Source organism: Chironomus tepperi, unplaced genomic scaffold (assembly GCF_022539635.2).
Source record: "Chironomus tepperi strain 1889 unplaced genomic scaffold, CSIRO-AGI_Ctep_v1 contig_223, whole genome shotgun sequence".
Lineage (NCBI taxonomy): Eukaryota > Metazoa > Arthropoda > Insecta > Diptera > Chironomidae > Chironomus > Chironomus tepperi.
Window position 1 is genome coordinate 1,308,827 of NW_027226345.1, and position 18,507 is coordinate 1,327,333.

The following is an 18,507-nucleotide window of genomic DNA, read 5'->3' on the forward strand; positions in this document are numbered from 1 at the left end:
CCGAGCTGATCCAAACAAAAACTTTATTATTTTCTAAAATTCCCAGACAAATACATATTGTCATCTAACAATTTACTTCTTATCTATCCTAATTCAACAGAACCAACTTGAATACAGCACAATCCATGCTGACACATTCTTATTTAACGAGCTTCAATACAAATTGTGCAACGTAAACAAACATAATCGACCTGGAATCATTCGATCATATGTTAAAACATCGAAAAAACATAGAAAACATCGATTCTTTGTTTACTAAAATCAGTTTCATTGTTTTCAAGTTCGCGATTAAAATAATTCATATTTTTGTGCTTAATTAAATACGTTTTAAAGATGACAAACGAGGAAGTGTTTGATGATGACTTTTATCAAGAGGATTTCTCGACAGCATCGGAATTCGAGGCATTTATAAGTCGATTAGGTGATATTTTTGAAACATATGAAATTGTGGATGAAGTTCCATTGAGTTTAAATGAATTATCGCTCTGTGAATGGACTGAGGAAGTTGAAGATGTCATGTTTAATGATTTCAACTTGACAGTAACAAGATACAAGGCCAAAATAAAGCCACGTGAGACTGAATCATCGAAGACTGTAAATCAAGTATTTCAAGATCTCACTAGCCAGGAAAATGATTACAGCTTGCTTGATGTGAACTATTTGAAGCATGATTATGAAGTGTTAAATGCTCCAAAATCCCCAAACATACATCCAGTCGCTGTATTTTATGGATTACGTGACTTTGTGGTTCTAAAGAGTAAGCGGAAACCATTAATGGAAATAAGCCAAATAAAATTGCTACAAAGCTCTTTAAGCTTAGCTATAAACGAGAGCAAATGCAAGATTCCAGCATTTATACAAGTTTTATATCATGAACAGGATGTTTATTTAGGAATTTATGATTCAGGCGAACAGAGATTGTCATTTGATATTGCTCACTTAAAGACACCACCGCCGTCATGCAAATATCTATCTGGTCTTCTTGATATGTTTAAAGGAAAAATTGGTGTAAATTATATTAATCCCGTAATGGTTAGTGTCTGTCTATCGTACAGTTTAAAGAACTTTTTATCAGCAACGTATTCAAGCGACAAGAAGAATGAAAATGATGATTGGGATGTTGTGGATTTTATCAATGTCATTTCATCTTTGCCATTTGGCGTTTCTGCAGATCCAGTTAATGAATTGATTCTGTACACCAAATGGCCTCAAGTCAGTGAAAATGTGGTTTTTGACTCTCAAAGTTATTCTGATTTCAACCCAATCAATGCACAGAAATGGAGTATTCGTACAAGATTTGATTATTCGCCAGTATGCTATCTCGCTGACATGCTTCATGAATATCTAACATTAACAGAATCACCAGAAGCTCTTTCTGAATATTATAACTTTTTAAGTGCAAAATCTCGGATGAGTGATGCAAAAAATCCATTTTCGGCATTAACTGATGATTCAAGATTCCCAGGATTTTCGGGAATGCTTGAAGGTGGATCGTATACTATTGATGGACCGATTAATGAGCAGCAATTGAGCAAAATGTTTCAATATTTGCTGCCGGATGAAGATGATGAGAAGAAATTCCCATATGGCGATTTAAAGGATGAACCTGTAAGTGACATTTTATTGTTTTTGGTCATGTATGGCTGGTTCTGTTGACATTGGAATGGCCTGAAATATCTTAGTAGTTGGATTCTTATGTACACGACTTTAACTCATACCAATCATTAAATTTGTGCATTTCCATCACTTTCTAGTTAAGCATTCAAAATACAGCCATAAATGCCATAAAATGTGACCTAAAAATTCCTCAAATTACCTTTTTATTCATCACATAAAATAAATTTTCCATTAAATTCTATTCCGCACAGTTTAATCCACAAAAAATAAAGTCGGCTATACCAGATTCATTAGTTCATCGTCTATCAATTTTGTTGGCCAATATTTACACATCATATAGCGGTCGTCGTGGTGTGGCACAATTTTGGGCAGAATTTTCCCAAAAAATGCGCGACCGTGTTGACAAATGTATGCGAATTCCAGGGTGAGTACAGTCAATTAATTACTTTCTGAAATAGCTGGAAAGAGTGAATGTTTGAGTGAGAATGGCTGTGTGCGGTTCAATTAAACAGTAAAAGACAAGAGGGTTTATTTTTTTTTTCTAAAAACATTTATTTTAATAACCACTTTTTGTTGTTGTCATTCCTAAAAACATTTCATGCGTGCACAAATTAATTTTATTATTTTTATTCTTATTTTGTGCAATATCACTAAATTTTAACTAAGAATCACTTTTGATATTTTCTTTATCTTAATGTTTTTGCTTATGTTAAGTTTAATTATATTTATATTTATAATATGACAATTAGTTTAGAATATTGGAATCTTTTTTCATGTTGGGGGTCATTCGATTGTGGCTAGTATGAGTGTAATTTAAAGGATTAAAGTAATGATGCTGCAGTTTTATTAAAATTGAATTGAATTTTTTAAAATAAAGTAATTTTGAATTTTCTGATTTTGGAAATTTTTGGTTAGAAAAATTCTGCAAAATTCAAAAATTAACGGTTTTTAAATTTTTAAAAATTGATAATTATATTTTAGTCCAAAAGGCCAAGAAATTAATTAAATCTAAAATATTTTTTATTTAAATTATTAAAAACTTATCAATACACTCAGAGTTGCAAAACAAGCACCTGTCGTAGACAAAAACCGTACAATTTCTTGATAATTTGTATGGTTTTGTAAAAAGTATTCACATTATCAAGAAATTGTACTGTTTTTGCCTGTGACAGGTGCCTGTTTTGCAACTTTGAATGCAACTATTCAATTTGATTATTTTTGATTGACATCATTTCTGAATGACCCCCATTGTAAATGTTGCATAATTTTTTATAAGTTACTCAATTAGTTTGATTCATATAATGAATAGCAAGGAGGAGAATATATTAACAATTCTCATCTTTTCATATTATTTTCTGACATTTTAAATTGTTTTCGGTATATGATCATGTTGAGAATTTTCATTTCACTTCTGCTATGTATATATGTGGATAGCTATAATATTCATGAATTATGTGTGTGTGGCGGGCATACATAACTTCCTCGTAGAAATATTTTATGAATTATGATTTCCAATTGTACAGACTCTACTGAAATAAATTTTTCGCACTAGTTTATGTACTATATATGTATTGACCTACGAGTTTATTTAAATCATAAATATTTTTATTGTTCCCACTGAAAATATATTTGATTTAGATTTTAAAGTTGCATAACATTTTATTTTGTGGATATTCAGTGATTTATTTATATTATTTTTTTGCCACTTTCGTTAGTATATTGGTGTTCTGTTCTCGTTATTTATTAAGGAAATGTTTTATTAAACTAGAAATGATATCAATAATTTATAACGGAATTTTTAAATTTAAAAAAATTGTTCTCAAAACCACACAATTTCATAAGAACATTTGTAAGTATTTTAACTAAACAATTTAAATTTCATTTAAACGTTAAAAATTAATTTTATATTTCTGTACATTTTTACAATACGAGCTTAAATTAATAACTAATTTTAATATATTTTATAATACAATTTATCGTTAATTCGTTACGATTTCATTCAATTTTTTCTTTATACACGAATTTATTATTATTCCTTATCAATCTAGATCTGTTAACTCTTAACTGTGTTTTCATTTATGCAATTTCTAACTTTGCCATGATATCAGCTAGGGAAATCATGGCTAGAAATTCAATTTATTCAATAAAAAATATGTTTACAATATTCACTTATATCGCGTTCCTTAAATAAATTCATTATTATTGCAATAATTCAATTCTTTTCACTTAAATAGAGGATATGAAAGAACATTAATCATAGAGAATAAGATGAAATAAAAGAAGCATTCAACATTAGCGTAGTTTAATATTCAATTGTTAACTTATATCCTTCGCGTCGCTCTAAGACTTGTTACTCAGTTAACTATAAATTACATTTTCTTTCTCGTGAAATAAGAATGAGCTTTTTTTTTGTGTGAATTTTAAATTTTTCCTTCCGACTTCTATTCATTTTATGAATAAGTTAAGTTTTTTCCTTTGAAAAACTGGTACTACGATAAAATATTTGCTTCGTAAATTATTGCTAATAAAAACAGTTTCCGCTTTATTATCGCACGTTGAAACTTTTTGGTTGCAGCTTTTTGATGAATGGTTGGAAGTTCATTTTGGCTTTTGGTAATTGAAATTAAGTTAAGAACATGAAATATCATGGAAAATTTATTTTAATTCTAAGAAAATGAATTTTAAAAAAGCTTATAATTTCAAATTTTAATTCTCAAATTTCAAAAAATTCAAATTTTGAAAAAACGTTAAAAATTTAAATTTTAAAAATTCAAATTTCAAAAAAAAATTGTTAATGCCTAATTTTAATTTTGGTTAAAATTTAAAAAATTCGTTAAATATTCTAACCATGCAAAATTTTAAAAAATTTGCTAACAGTTCAAATTTTAAAAAACCGTTAAAATTTTAAATTTTCTAAAATTTTCTTAGAATTTTTAAATTTAAATTGACTATTATTAATGTTTTCCGCATGATTAATACAATATAAAGCGTCTTACTATCTTATCACACAATAGCTTTACCATTTATTTCTCTATTTCTTCCCACTGTCTGTAATATTTTACGCTATGAGATTTTCCCATTCTCGTTATTTTTGTCGGTGGTTTTTAAAGTTTTATGCGAGGGGTGAAATGTTGTACAGAATGATGTGAATGAGTCTAGCACCTAACATATAAAAATATTTAATTCTCACAAATTAGAGAAGTTTTGAAGGTCAAAAAAGCTTTAAGAGCTTTCTAATTAAATTATGCTAATTATTGTAATGTTCTTTTCGTTCATCATTAAAAAAACTTTTTTATGCTAATTAGAAGAAACATTTCAAATCGACATGAATTTTCCTTAACATTAATTCTCCCCTTTTTCTGCTTCTCACCACATTTCATCTTCAACTTTTATATCGCGTAAATTTAAAAGCTTTTAAAAAAAAGCTCATAAAGAATAAAATTTTAAGATTTACAGAGATTTGTTATAACAATTGTTGTAAAGAACTTCTTCTGGTTATTTATATTCCGAAAACTGTTTAGGGATAAGCAAAAAAAAAGAGATGAAGTGAAATTTATACAGTTTATATGCAACGTAATAGAGTGCTATGTGTACATACATATTTTTCAGTTTATTTACATCTCATTACTTACGATAAGATTTTCCCATTTCTTTTGTTTCGTCTTCTTCTTCGTGAAAAACGATAAAGTTTCTCGTATTTTAAACAAAACTTTCTTTTCGTTTTGAGGAAGAGAAAAAAAGGGAGGGAAAAAAATGAAACAGAATTACGTCACCCTTTCGAGCGTTAAGAAAGTAATAAAATTAATAAAGAGCGCATCATGAGAAGAAGGAAAAAAAAAGCAAATGAAATAAAAAGCTTTTTATTTTCATAAAACAGTTGTCTAATGAGAATTCATTGTAGATATGAGAGATAAAAAGAATCAGGAGCAAGTTTGGACAATTTTGTGGGATGCAGCTGGCAGTGGAGCATTGAGATTCTAATTAAAATTTTTGAATGTACTATATCCGACTCCGGATTGTAAAAAAGCTCTTGGTAGCCTTAAGATTTCTTGAAAATAAACTGCCGATAGAGGTATTTGGTATTGGCAATTGGCAGACGGAAGCCAGCTTTAGATGTCATCTGAGGGAGGGCATGGATCAGAGTTGAGCGTATAGTTCAACTCATTAATAGTGCTGCTTTAATAATTTTTAGAGTATAACTTTGAATTGGGTCCCAGGGCAAATTTTCCTGGAATTATTGAGAAACCTGACACATCGTCTTGCCTAGTTGCTGTCTATTCTACACTGAATCCGACTTTTAACCAGTCTTTATGCTGGGCTTGCGATTGAATCTTTAAATTGGCAATTTTTGGCTTTTATCGAGACACTAAACCATAATGTCACCTCAAAAACTACTGCACACTATCCTTACATACTAATAATCGCTTCAAAAGCTTCACAAAACATTGAGAGTAATTCTAAATCTGAGGTCACTGACAACATGTCTATGACAACTCAAAACATGTCATGTCTGGTTGACCAAAAAAAAGGACACAAACGCGTCACATCCATTGGGAAAATTAGCTAAAAGAAAATATTGTCTGTTTTTGTGCTTGTGACAGTGTGCGGAGGAGTTAACAAGAGATAAGTGCTCATCATTATTTTCATGTTGGTTTTAGCTTCTTCATATTAATACTTTTTTTTTGTTCTTGAATTATTAAGAGACAACTAAACTTCTTACTTGAAAATATCTATGAAATGTATATATGAATGTGCTTAGGAATTAAAGAGAAGAAAAAAAAAAGGAATCTTCAAAGGATTAAGCAATAACAGCAACAGAAGATATGCATGGGAATGAGCGGTTGGTGTAGCAAGTGAGATGGAAAGGATGTTCAATTTTTGGCTTTTATTTTATTTTTTTTACAACATTAAGCAATAAGAAACGTCACATTTTAATGAATATTTATTGTTACAAAGAGTCAACTTCAAAGGCCTGGAGTGCCTTAAACGAATGCACATACAAAGAAAAATTCCACCACTTCCACTTCCTTATGACTCGACAGAACTTCATTATAAGAAAACTAAGAAGCAGGATAAAAAGGGGAAGAAAATGCAAAGGAATGTATTTCTCATGCTGGCTGTCAAATGAATTATAAATAATTAGAAGTGGAGAGTAGAAAAAAAGGAATTAATGAATGAAGAATTCTTGAGACATGAAGTGTGCTTTTACACATTTTTTTATATCCAACATTTTTGTAGCGTGAAAATAGTTGTGCTTCAAAAGAACAAGAACAAAAAAAATGGCAAGCTGGTGAAAATAATTGTAAGCACTTTTCACATTTTTCACAAATGTTGGCGCTGCCACATACACACATAGTGACGGTGTATTTATATAGTCATGATAAAAATGTGCAGTTTCATGACTCTCGCGATACTTAATTTTTTTACTGTACTCTCATCTCATCCTTATTTTTCTATGATGTGCCTTTGTTCGTGCATAAGCAAATAGAAAAAAAGTATAACAATTCATCAAGTGGAATAGTTGAAGCACATTTTAAAAGACTTGAAGAAAGAACTGGATATACATGGTACATAGTAGTTGGAACAGCTACAGCATAAGTAGTAAATGTAGCTTGAAAAGAGGAAAGATAATAGTCTGTGATGTGGTGATGAATTGTTTCTTTTATCAATCCTCGTAGCTTGCTTGCTTCCTCGTTCTATTAAGACTTTCCACAAATGCTAGGACTTTTTTTTTTGCATTTGCAATCTAGTTAACCATTACGATATTGTTGATGTTGTGAAAATGAGGAGAATGAAAATTAATTTTTTTCTTCTTCATGGAAAAGTTTGTGGCTTTGAGATGAATGGAATTGTTGAAGTTTTTTTTGTGGCATCAACATATTCTTTCTTTTTTTCGGAAGGAAATATTCTCTGTCTAGATGGTTTATTGAATTTTTGTTGTTGTGAAAGAAAATGATTTGTATCTTCAAGGATGCGCTTACTGTTCAAAGCAAGGATCCGTTTAGCAATCCTCCAAGAAGGAGCCAAACCTTCTCAATTCATAACTGCTATAAGAATACTTTGAAGAACTTCTTATGAATCTTTTGTTGGTTTACCCTGAAATCTCTCTCTAAACTTCTACCGGAAAGCTTTAAGTAATTGAAATTTACACCAATTATCAATTAAAAAGTTAAGGAGTTTAAATGCTCAACTCAAATTTGTCAAACATAATCATAAAAGTTGAAAGGAAATTAAAAACTCAAAAACTTTCGACTCAAAGATTAAGGATTCCTTAATAAAATTAATTGTGCTATAATTTTTGAAACATAAAATCTTGCTCCAAAATGAGATTCCTTTCCGAAACTTCAAATGCATTAATTTAACAATTCCTCAAAAAAAGTTTCTTTAATGTTTCATTTCAAACATAAAAGCTGTTTGTGCAACTTTAATTTCTTCATGTTTTTTTCATTTCTTATTTAATTACTTTGAATCAACTGAGAGCGGAAAAGTTTTTGTGGATGTACAGAAAATGAAAATTATCGTAAAATCTCGACTAAATTAAACAAAAAAGTAAAGGAAACAAAAAAATAAACAAAAAAATTGAAATTATAAACAGAATTTTTATTATTTTTTCTTTCTCATTATTACTATTCCAATACTTACTTAATAATTATTCGATTTTATGACATAAATTGAATAAAAAAATTAAAAATAATAATGAATAAAAAATTATTAATGCTTATGAATTTTTAATTTCGCGTTTTCGTATCAAAATCAGAGTTAAAATGCTATTTTTTTTTTCGTGTATATCATAATTTTTGCAGAGCTGTGAGGGTGAAAATTGCCGTATGTGACACAATTTTTATGATTAAATTCATATTATAATATGACATTAATAATTTATTTATGAATATGTGAATATAATGTTGGTTTATATGCTCATTATGCTTTATGTTGTTCAGTTGATTTCACCCTGGCAGTATAGATATTATGTGGGAGTTTTTTGAGTGATTAGGTGGTAAATTATAATGTATAATTGACAAATTTTTTGGAATTTAATTGATTATTATCTAGTCTAGTTCCCAGAATTTTAGGAGTAGCGACAAAATAATAAAAAATTTGATATAAAATTTAATTTAAATCTTTTTTTTTTAATTTAATTTAAATTTTTTTAAATTTTCAAATTTAAAATAAAGTTAAAAAAGGCAATTTAGGTCTTATAATTCTAATTTTACCCCACTAAAGTCCTTACTGCTCGGGTTCTTATCTTTTGTTAACTTATAAACTTTCTCATCCTGTTATTTAATGTTCTTATTTTACTTTTAAGTAAATTCGTTAACTTTTGATTAAATTTTCATAATTGTATAAAAAAATTTACATTAAAAACTTTAATGGAATGATAACAAAACTTTGTTATTAAGGATTTTTTGTTTTTCGCGATTTTAACTTACAAACTATGAAATTTTTATCGATTAATATAAAAAGTTAATATTTACATTTACACAAGAATTTTATATATGACATACATGATATGTTATCATTATCATCATTTACAGAATTTTTAACGATTTTTTGAATATGAAAAAATTTTCTTTTTTGCTCGCATTTTTATTATTTAAACTTTTTTTTTCCTTGAATATTTATTTTAACCCTTTATCCGAACATGATAAAAACTGTTATGTATATTCATATTTTATTTCTCATAGTTTTTCAGCTATAGTTGAATAGTTTTTCTTTATATTTTATGAACAGAAATTTACAAGAGAACTTTTTCGTCTCAATTATTTTGATAAAGTTTGCTTCTTTAATAGAAACAATATTTTTTTTTGTGTTTAGGAAATATAAAAGGAAGCTTTATCATTCAAAATAAATTGAGTTATATTGTCTATGGAAATTTGTCTCACGACATGTTCTACTAGATTTAGCTTTTTTTTGGTTTTTAGAATAATTTTTAAGTTTTTATTAAACAATTTTTAGAGTCAATTATTTTCCAATACTCGAGGCAGTTTGTCAAAAATGGAAAAGTTTTATTTTTTTAAATTTTCGAACCAATTTAAAAATTTGCAATAAAAAATGCACAACATTTTCCATTAAAAATTTAACAAATTTAAAAGCTTTTTTCATTGAAGTAATGAAGATAAATGCGAAAAGCAATTAAACTCTTCAAAATAAAAATTCTACATCCTCACTTAGACTTTGAAATACTAACGTTTTTAGTTCAGGTTTTAGAGAGTCAATTACTTAACTTGCAGTGCTTTTAACACAGAGCTTTCATTTTATTATATGAATGAAAAAATAGAAAAATATTATGATTCTGTCAAACATTATTAAAAAGTGCATCTAATCACTATACTACAGTAGTTTCAATTGTTAGAAATGTAAATATATAAATTTATATATCAATTTAGAATAAATTTTCCTCTCTCAACATTCAATGAAAATTGTGAAAACGAGAAAAAGATGGAGAGCTATAAAAAGTCCTTGAACAGCACTTTATCATAGAAATTAAAACTATTATAATAGTGTCGTCAAGTGTTGTCCTTAGTTTTCTTCATTTCCTCCACTTAATGTTTTGATAAGGGGGTGTGTGCTTTGAAATTTTGAGTTTTTAATTTGTTTTGGTGTATTTTTGAGATTATAGCTTTTAAACTTGAATTTATTAAACAATTTATTAAAAATTTAACTAAGTTTCATCAGCTAAAACTTTAAATTTGCTAAATTGAGTTCAACTTATTTCTTTTTTTAAATTGACTAAATTTTATCAAAATCTATAAATTTCAAACCACAGACTCCCCTTTTTTTAGTTTATCTAAAAACTGTTTATAAATATTTATTTAATTATCAACATTTTCCCTTCGCATTTTGGATTATTTTCTCTACAAAATGTTCATCCACAAGCACCATTAAATCGACTTGTTGAGAAAAGGAAGCGGAAAGTTTATTATTTTATACAAATTAATTAATTCTTTTAGTCTTTCCTTGAATATTTTTCTGTCTTTGTCGTTTCTAAGTTTTTATTTAAAAATGTCTTAATTCCTTGTGTACCTCTATCTCCGCATAGTTATCATATTCAACTTGTTATGAAATTAAAAAGATATGTTTTTTGTCTATTTATTCTCATAACAATTAAACGAAGAGGAAAAAATTATAATTATCATAAGATTTATGCTGCAATATAACAAAAAAGAAAATTTTTTGCTTGCTTTTTTTCCTTCTAACTATTAATTTTAACATTATTATTATTGTTATTTTTATTAATATTTAGACTACTTAAGATTAAATTATGAATATCATCATTATGTTGATTATTATTGATAGCAGCATAATCATTATGCTGATTAGATGATTCATTAAATAAATTTAAAGGCATGGATGATGACGTGTCACTCAATGATACAAAGAATAATAAATTGTCATTAGCTACGATAGGTGTATTTTGATGCTCCCTATCGTAGGAATCCAAATGTCAGAAAACTTTGTCAAGATCAAGTAAAACGTCAATATATCAGGAGATAAAAAGCCTTCCTCATAATGGTACCAAACCGGTGCGTGCTGTTGCATTTCTTGTCATATAAATTTCCATATCATTATCCGTCCAATTGTCTGAGGTGTCGTAACAATTGCTTAGATTGTGTGTTGAACCAGTTTGTGAGAATCTGTTTAGGGTGAAATATTTTATTAGTTTGATTTTCAAGTTGCCTAATTTTGAGGAATGTTCGGAAAATCTGTTAAAAGTTCATAAAATCAACTCACCGGCTACTTGGACGATTTGAATGCAAATGAGCTGTATTTAGATGATCGCGTGAACGTGAACGTGGTCGAGTGCGACGAGTCGATGATGCGATACTTTGTGGTGCACCGTGTATTGATCCAGCATAAGAAGCACGAGACATTCTCTCAGATGCTGCAGCTAAAGAGTTGCGCGATTGTCTCAATTCTAAGCATCAATGGAAAAAAAAAATAAAAATTCATTATAAAGGTCGGACATGTATTTTTTACTTAAATAACTTACCCGGCCTCGAATTGACCAAATTGGTTGGAAATGCTGAGTTAAGATATCCACGATGATGCGACTGATTTGTAAAACTGTGATGCGATTGACCATCGGCAATTGATCTGTAATAACTTTGAGATTTATTGAATCACGCCTAATAAAATATTTTTCACAATCATTTACCTCGGTTTAGATGCCTTTAATCCTCCGATCGCTGAAAAGTGCGAAATATGGCTGCGTAAATCATCATTCAGACTTGCTGGTTGGTCCATTTGGAAAACACGTGGTCTCGGTATTGAGCGACCGCTATATGCAGAAACTTGATCCCAATCCTAAATATTCAGATCACAAAAAATATTTTAATTAATTTTTTTTATGTAATTGTATGCAAATAACAAAACATAATAGTAATTTGCGTGCAGTAACATACATAATGTGTTATTTGTTAAAAATCAAATCACAGATCTAAAAGGTTTTTTGTTAGTTAGTTAAAAGTAATCTCAATTTCTTTACATATATAAAATTTGATTCAAACACGCGACATAGAAAATATAATTTTAATTGAAATTCATTAATTCAGTACAGCAATGAGACTGTCTAGTGCGATAATTTCAATTCATTTGAATTCAATTCGCTCTTTTTTCATTTTTTTTTTTCAAAAATTAATTAGAGTGTGATGATGAAATGAGCGCAATTTTTGTGTTTGCACGTGATCATTTACATGATGACTATTTATTACTATATCTTCTATGTTTTATGCTATCGACTTATATGCTAAAGAAAGTGTAATAATTTTTTTTTATATTCGGTAGACATGCTGTACATCAGTCGTGATATGATGATGATAATAATGAAAAGAGAAATGCTCAATGAATATTGTAATGATGATGATGATTAGTCTAAATTTTTTCCTCTATTGTCTCGTTAAACAAGGTGTGACGATTTCAGATAGTTAATTATTAGCTTAATTGTGGCAATTAAAATAGAAAATTGCTTGTAATTCTTTACTTGTCTTCTAAATCACGTGCGAATGATTTTGAAAATGAATTTCTTGAAGAAAACTGGGAGAAGTAAAAGTTTTTATAAATATTTTTTAAATTAGATGCAATTGATTAGAAATTTTTCCTTTATTGATGTGTTAATCGTGCTATGGTGTAGAAATTGCTATAACGTTTCATGCCATTAACATGCTTATAACTTCTTTATTGGCTTAGCTTGCGTGATTTAATAGTGTTTTATTGAGATTATTGGGCTTTACCTTTAATTTGGATATGGATAAATATTTTGAACACTTATGGGATCACCATCACTTAGATTAATAGGCAAAAGCATATGATTCTCGATAGCAACGATAGAACTGTATGTTGTCTTATGATTTGAACCTTATGTCATGATCTATAACCTTGTCAATCCTTCTTCATGTCAAAATTAATTTGAATTTCGGAACTAAATCTCATAAAATTAAAATTTTTTTGACATAACCTTTGATTTTCATTAAATGATCCTGTTCAAATAACAAAGAATCATTAAAATGTCTGTCGACTAACCCAGATGTTTCCCTTGGAATTTTAATTGATGTTTTACATGAAAGATTATCGTAGACATATTGATGCTGATGATATCAAAGGTTGAGTAGTGAGATACGACATGTTACGTTATCCTCATCAACATACATTCTTGTGTATCTATTTTCAAACTCTGCATGATTCAGAATTGATTAATTTGTGAAAGAAGATGAGTAAATTTAGAAAGAAGCAAATACGGCAAAGCCACAAGCATTTCTATGTAAATATTTGTTAACATTTTCTTTGTGTCCTTGTATGTTTATATTTGCGTCCTGAATCTCTTAATTATTTTCCTTCGAAAATATCATGTATTTACATTATCTGGACTTCTCATTAATAGCTTCCACATAATTAAATTCATTCATCAAATTGTCCTCTTTTGTCTTTCTTAATCGAATTTATTTACATAAAGGATTTTTCTTGTTATACAATAATTACGTACAAAAATGATAAAAAATAATTAATAATTAAATTTGGTATGTTTCTTTTCTTAAAAAGTTAAATTTTCTATTAAAAAAGCATGAGTTACATCTAAAAATTTATTATTGAATATTAATAAGCAGTAAAAAAAATTTAATATCTACCTTAAAATAATACTTCCTACATTTACATTCGAAGAGCAAAATTTTATATGAAATTTAAGATATATCCATCCAGATACCTTCATTACACTCAAAATAAATTTTTATATCTCAAATGTTCGTCAAAAATATTTTTCCGTGTAAACGAAATTCAATACATTTTTACCCAAATCATTATCCACAACCACTAATGAATTTACGAAAATATATAAAATAATAATATCAACATCCTACAACATCCTAGCATCTACATTAAAAATCTCAATTATCGGAATCAGTTAAGCTACGAAATCTCTCTAAAGGCCTTATATCCATTTCATTAGTATGATTATCAGTTGTGTTTACCTTATGGGAATTATAGACTTGTAATGTGGCCAATGATCCGAGTGGTCCATTCGGGCTTGGTGTTGGTGCACAACAATTAACAGGAAGACCAGCAATTGGTAAAGGACTCTTTAACGATGAATGTAATGACTGTAATTTCTTTGATCGTCGTCTAGAGGGGAAGAAAAAATAATAAAAAAAATGGTTTAAGGCAAAAGAAGTTCACGATTCATGATTTATGCTCAGTGTAACATAATATGATGATTATAAGTAATAACAAGGCGAAAAACGATTTTTATTTCAACGTACCGACTGGCAGCAATAAAGATGATAACAGCAATAATGATTGTACCACATATAGCAGCACTTGCGGCAATTGTAATCTTATCCATATTTGATGTCTGTGCTGCTATCGTACGCACTTCACGACATTGTGAATGCGGTACATTTTCAGGTGTAATGGAAACATCCTCAAGTGATACAACACATACAATAATACATTCTGAATTTGGTACATTTTTAATCTTAAATTCACGTTCTGTTGATTCTAAAGGTGGTCCTTGCTTGAAGGTTTTATCACCAAAGAGACGATAAACCACACGAAAGCCGAGTATATTTGTTGTATCTGAATCCCATTGTATTATAACTGAATTATCATGTCGACTGAAAGGAAGTGGTATTAAGTTTTTTGTTGTATTTAATGAGCTTTTCTTTTTTTTGTGAATTTTCTAAAAAGTCAAAGTTTCTTACCTGAAAGCATTTTTGATTTGAATCTCTTTTGAATCATCAATTTGCTGTCCTCGTTGTGGTGGATAACCGAGAACAAGTGGTGGTCTTTGTTTGTGTGAGGGTTGATTTGAATTTTGTCTCCATGAATTAGAATTTTTCGATGGTGCTTTTGTTGTTGTTGTTGTCGACACAGATGCACTTGTTGTTGATAATGATGATGCTGTTACGCTTAGTGGCTGGTTTGTTATCGTTTGATTTTGTGATATTCCAACAGAAGTAAATAATCGTGCTGTTGTTGTCTCAATGATATTTACACTACTCGAAATATTTTGTGAGAATGAAGCACTTGGTGAAATAGTTGTTGTGGTTGTAAATGATGGCCTTATGGATGATCGGCTTATTTGTTGATTTTGATTTGATGCTGATGCGGCTATTGTTGATGGAGTTACGAAAAGTGTGGTTGATGATGGTGTGGGTGCTGCTGAAAATGGCTTTGGAATCAGAGAGTCAATAACACCCACTGGCCCCTCATTTCCAGCATCATTCTCTGTACATGTTAATTCCTCAGGTTGAATTGAATAAAATCCTCTCTCTCTAAAACGATTTGGTGTTCCGCAAAATTGTGGATTTCGTTCACGTGATGTTACTTGTAATTCACCATTTCGTATCCATTCAGCAACCCATCGAAGTTTACAATCACAATGTAAGAAACGTCCACCAAGTGACAATCCACGTAATGTCTTATTAAGATGAGCGAATGCTTGAAATGGTACTGTCTTAAGAGGATTTCCATCAAGTGCTAATAAGGTAACAGCAGGATTTCCGCGAAAAGCGGCTTCAGGCAATGTTGTAAGTAAATTGAAACCAATGTCCAAAACACGTAATTCTTTGAGTGAATGAATCGCACCGACTGGAAAATCGGGTAGAAGATTGTTAAGTAAACTTAAGGAGCTTAATGTTTTTCGTATTCCATATAAAGCTGATTCACTCAACGATTGTATTAAATTTCTCTCTAAATTGAGTGCAGTGAGTGAATCTAATCCTTCAAATGTTCGTATGCCACCCAAACCGGGCAATTCTCGTATGCCATTTTGTGATAAATCCAAAAATGCTAAAGTCTTTAATCCCCTTACACTTTCTGGTATTCGCTTCTGTTTCGTTCCTTTCAAATTAAGATTTTTTAGGCAATTTTCTAAGCCACGAAATGCATAACGCTCCAATGTCACATTATTATCCATTAACTTTAATGTTGCTAAATTTGTTAAGCCTTTAAAGGCATCATTTGGTATTGAACTGATCTTATTTTTCGATAGATCAAGTAAATTTAATTTCTTTAAATTTCCTAATGCACGTATCGGAACTTGTTCGAGCAAATTATCTTGAAGATTTAAATTCTTTAAATTATCTGACTGTCCAGCAAATGCATTATCATCAATTTGCTTCAACTTGCAACTGCTCAATTGCACATTGTGCAATTTTAAGTTTGAAAAAATGTTATTCTCTAAAACTTTAATTGTTGAATTATTTATATAAAGTAAATCTAATGGTGTTGTTCTAGCATATTTATCTAAGGCAGCAACTAAAACAGGGAAGTCAACCTATAATAATAAAAAGAAGAAAGGAAAAACATGAAATTTAGGATTTAAAAATAATAATGGAAACATGAAAAACACAACAAAAGGAAGAAAAAAATTAAAATTAATTAGAGCATGATGAAATTGAAGAAAAATTGCTGTCACTTTTTTTTTTGGTATAACTGAGGATGGACTCTCCTCACACAGTGAAAAAGGAGAAGGATATAATGCAGCAACAGCGATAAGCACAAAAATAACTTAAAATGCGACAGCTTAGAGGGGATTTTCATTACTTTATGAGGGTTGGAGATGATGCTTCATGTAAAATGAATTATGTATTGTTATAAAAATAATTTTTTTATGAATGGAATGACATTTAAGATAACAGAATACTTAGAGCTACAATACCGATTTGTTGCAAAAATCAGCATAATTTTTTGAAGCATGAATTCTTAAAGGAATAACTTACTTGATCACATTGTACGGATAATTCTTGACCCAAATTATAGGCACATAAACACGATGTCTGTAGATCTGGCACATCGCGATGCCAGGGACACTGGGCAATAATTTCCACCAGCAGTAATCCAATTAGATATATTGAATAGATAAAGCGCTTGTGAAATGTCATTTTTTAACCTGTTTGCTGTTATTTTTTCCTTAAAAATATAGAAAAATCGCTTTATTTTTATCCTGTTGATATAAACCTTATGTTCAAAGCTTTCTGTTGTTTACTATGTAAATCTGCAAATAAAGAGAAACAAAAATTGAGAGTTATAAATTTTGTGCTTGACAATTTCTCGGTAAAAATCATCTTCTTAAGAGTGAAATAAAGCATAAACAACTGAAAGTGAAACCTCTGGCAGGCAACTCATTTTTCATCGTGTTAAAATATAATTAAAATTATTTCTAATTCGGAAAGAATTTGCCTCATAAACATTTACATTTCCATGAATTAATGACTTTTTCACCAAAAAGCCAATTTTCCACAAAGTCAAAAAAATTTCCAATTTCGTAATGCAAATAGTGACTTGAGCACATAATACATACGATAAAGAATGAAAGTGTTGAAGCTTCATGCTCTTGTAAGTGACTTAATAATTAAAATTATTACAACTTCATCATTATCCACACCCTTTCACTTTCACATTCGATGTTTAATTAATTTTTTTTTACTGTAGTCATCACTGCTTACTTTCTTTGTGACTGTTATCACACATTTATTCTACTTGCTGGAGCGAATATTTTTGTGAGAGAAAGAAAACATTCAACATCGTCATTATCATTATGATCATGTTAAATTCAAAAAGCGCGAAGAGACATTTAATGTAATTGCACAAACATGATAAGAAGAAATGAAAGATTTGATTTTTCATGTACAAAAGCGCTAAAGATCAACATATTTTTTTCTTAGGGATAAAACTCATCAATCATCTTTTACATCCCGGAGGATTTAATTGTGTTTGGCATTGTCATAAAAAGAAAATGAATTGTGTGCATAAAATAATGTCTGGATGGAGGTGTGGATGTGGAAGGAAGTTAAGAATGGTGATGCGTATATGAGATTTTAATATAAATGTTGATGACAATTTAGAATAGAAAGGAAATTAACCATCAAGGATTGGGAAATGATCTCTAGCTATTTTGATGGTTTACTTGAGCAGACAAGGAGTATGATCATGAGTATTTCCATAAAATTGAGCATGGTTAATGATATCAACTGAGTATGGATACGCTCATTTTCTGAACTAAAAAGCAAAACAATTTAAATAAATAAATCTAACAACTTGGTCTTGAGGTCGAAGCCCAAGTTTGATCAATCTTCTATACACACTATTCCTTTTGGCTTTTATATCGTCTTGATATAGACAAGTACATTTCTTAACTTTACCAAAAGATCCCACATGTAAAATTAACTTTCAATTTGACTCTAAAGTTCTTCATCCTAAACTTTCTTATGACTTATAACCATTTACATCTTTGCCTGTTGCCATATCTTGAACATTTCTTTCTTTTACACATCATTAAGGAAGAAGAAAATGAACTTTTTTTTCCATAACATCCACAGCTTCCTTTATCACATTCACATTAATAATTTTCATGTCAACGACTCCATTCTCTTTTAAATAATAAAAATGTAATAT

At 29.3% G+C, this 18,507-nt stretch overlaps 2 protein-coding genes across 3 annotated transcripts in view; one reads left to right on the top strand and one right to left on the bottom strand.

The window, feature by feature from the left end:
• Window positions 1-236: 236 nt before the first annotated feature.
• Window positions 237-18,507, top strand: part of Rab3GAP1 (RAB3 GTPase activating protein subunit 1) — a 50,052-nt gene continuing 31,781 nt past the window's right edge. Inside the window, exons 1-2 of the mRNA XM_070640992.1 lie at window positions 237-1,608; window positions 1,869-2,041. Coding sequence (XP_070497093.1) covers window positions 334-1,608; window positions 1,869-2,041 — 1,448 coding nt within the window. The 5' untranslated portion in view covers window positions 237-333. The remainder of the gene's footprint in view (window positions 1,609-1,868; window positions 2,042-18,507) is intronic.
• haf (leucine-rich repeat and fibronectin type-III domain-containing protein hattifattener) overlaps window positions 10,903-18,507 on the bottom strand; it is a 97,684-nt gene continuing 90,079 nt past the window's right edge. Inside the window, exons 4-11 of one of the 2 annotated variants that reach the window (XM_070640991.1) lie at window positions 16,833-17,107; window positions 14,811-16,387; window positions 14,370-14,723; window positions 14,082-14,232; window positions 11,774-11,922; window positions 11,609-11,712; window positions 11,350-11,533; window positions 10,903-11,252 (exon numbers count right to left, since the gene is read on the bottom strand). In XM_070640991.1, coding sequence (XP_070497092.1) covers window positions 11,123-11,252; window positions 11,350-11,533; window positions 11,609-11,712; window positions 11,774-11,922; window positions 14,082-14,232; window positions 14,370-14,723; window positions 14,811-16,387; window positions 16,833-16,994 — 2,811 coding nt within the window. In that variant the 5' untranslated portion in view covers window positions 16,995-17,107 and the 3' untranslated portion in view covers window positions 10,903-11,122. Of the gene's footprint in view, window positions 11,253-11,349; window positions 11,534-11,608; window positions 11,722-11,773; window positions 11,923-14,081; window positions 14,233-14,369; window positions 14,724-14,810; window positions 16,388-16,832; window positions 17,108-18,507 lie in introns of both variants that reach the window. The other variant, XM_070640990.1, reaches the window with a different exon arrangement.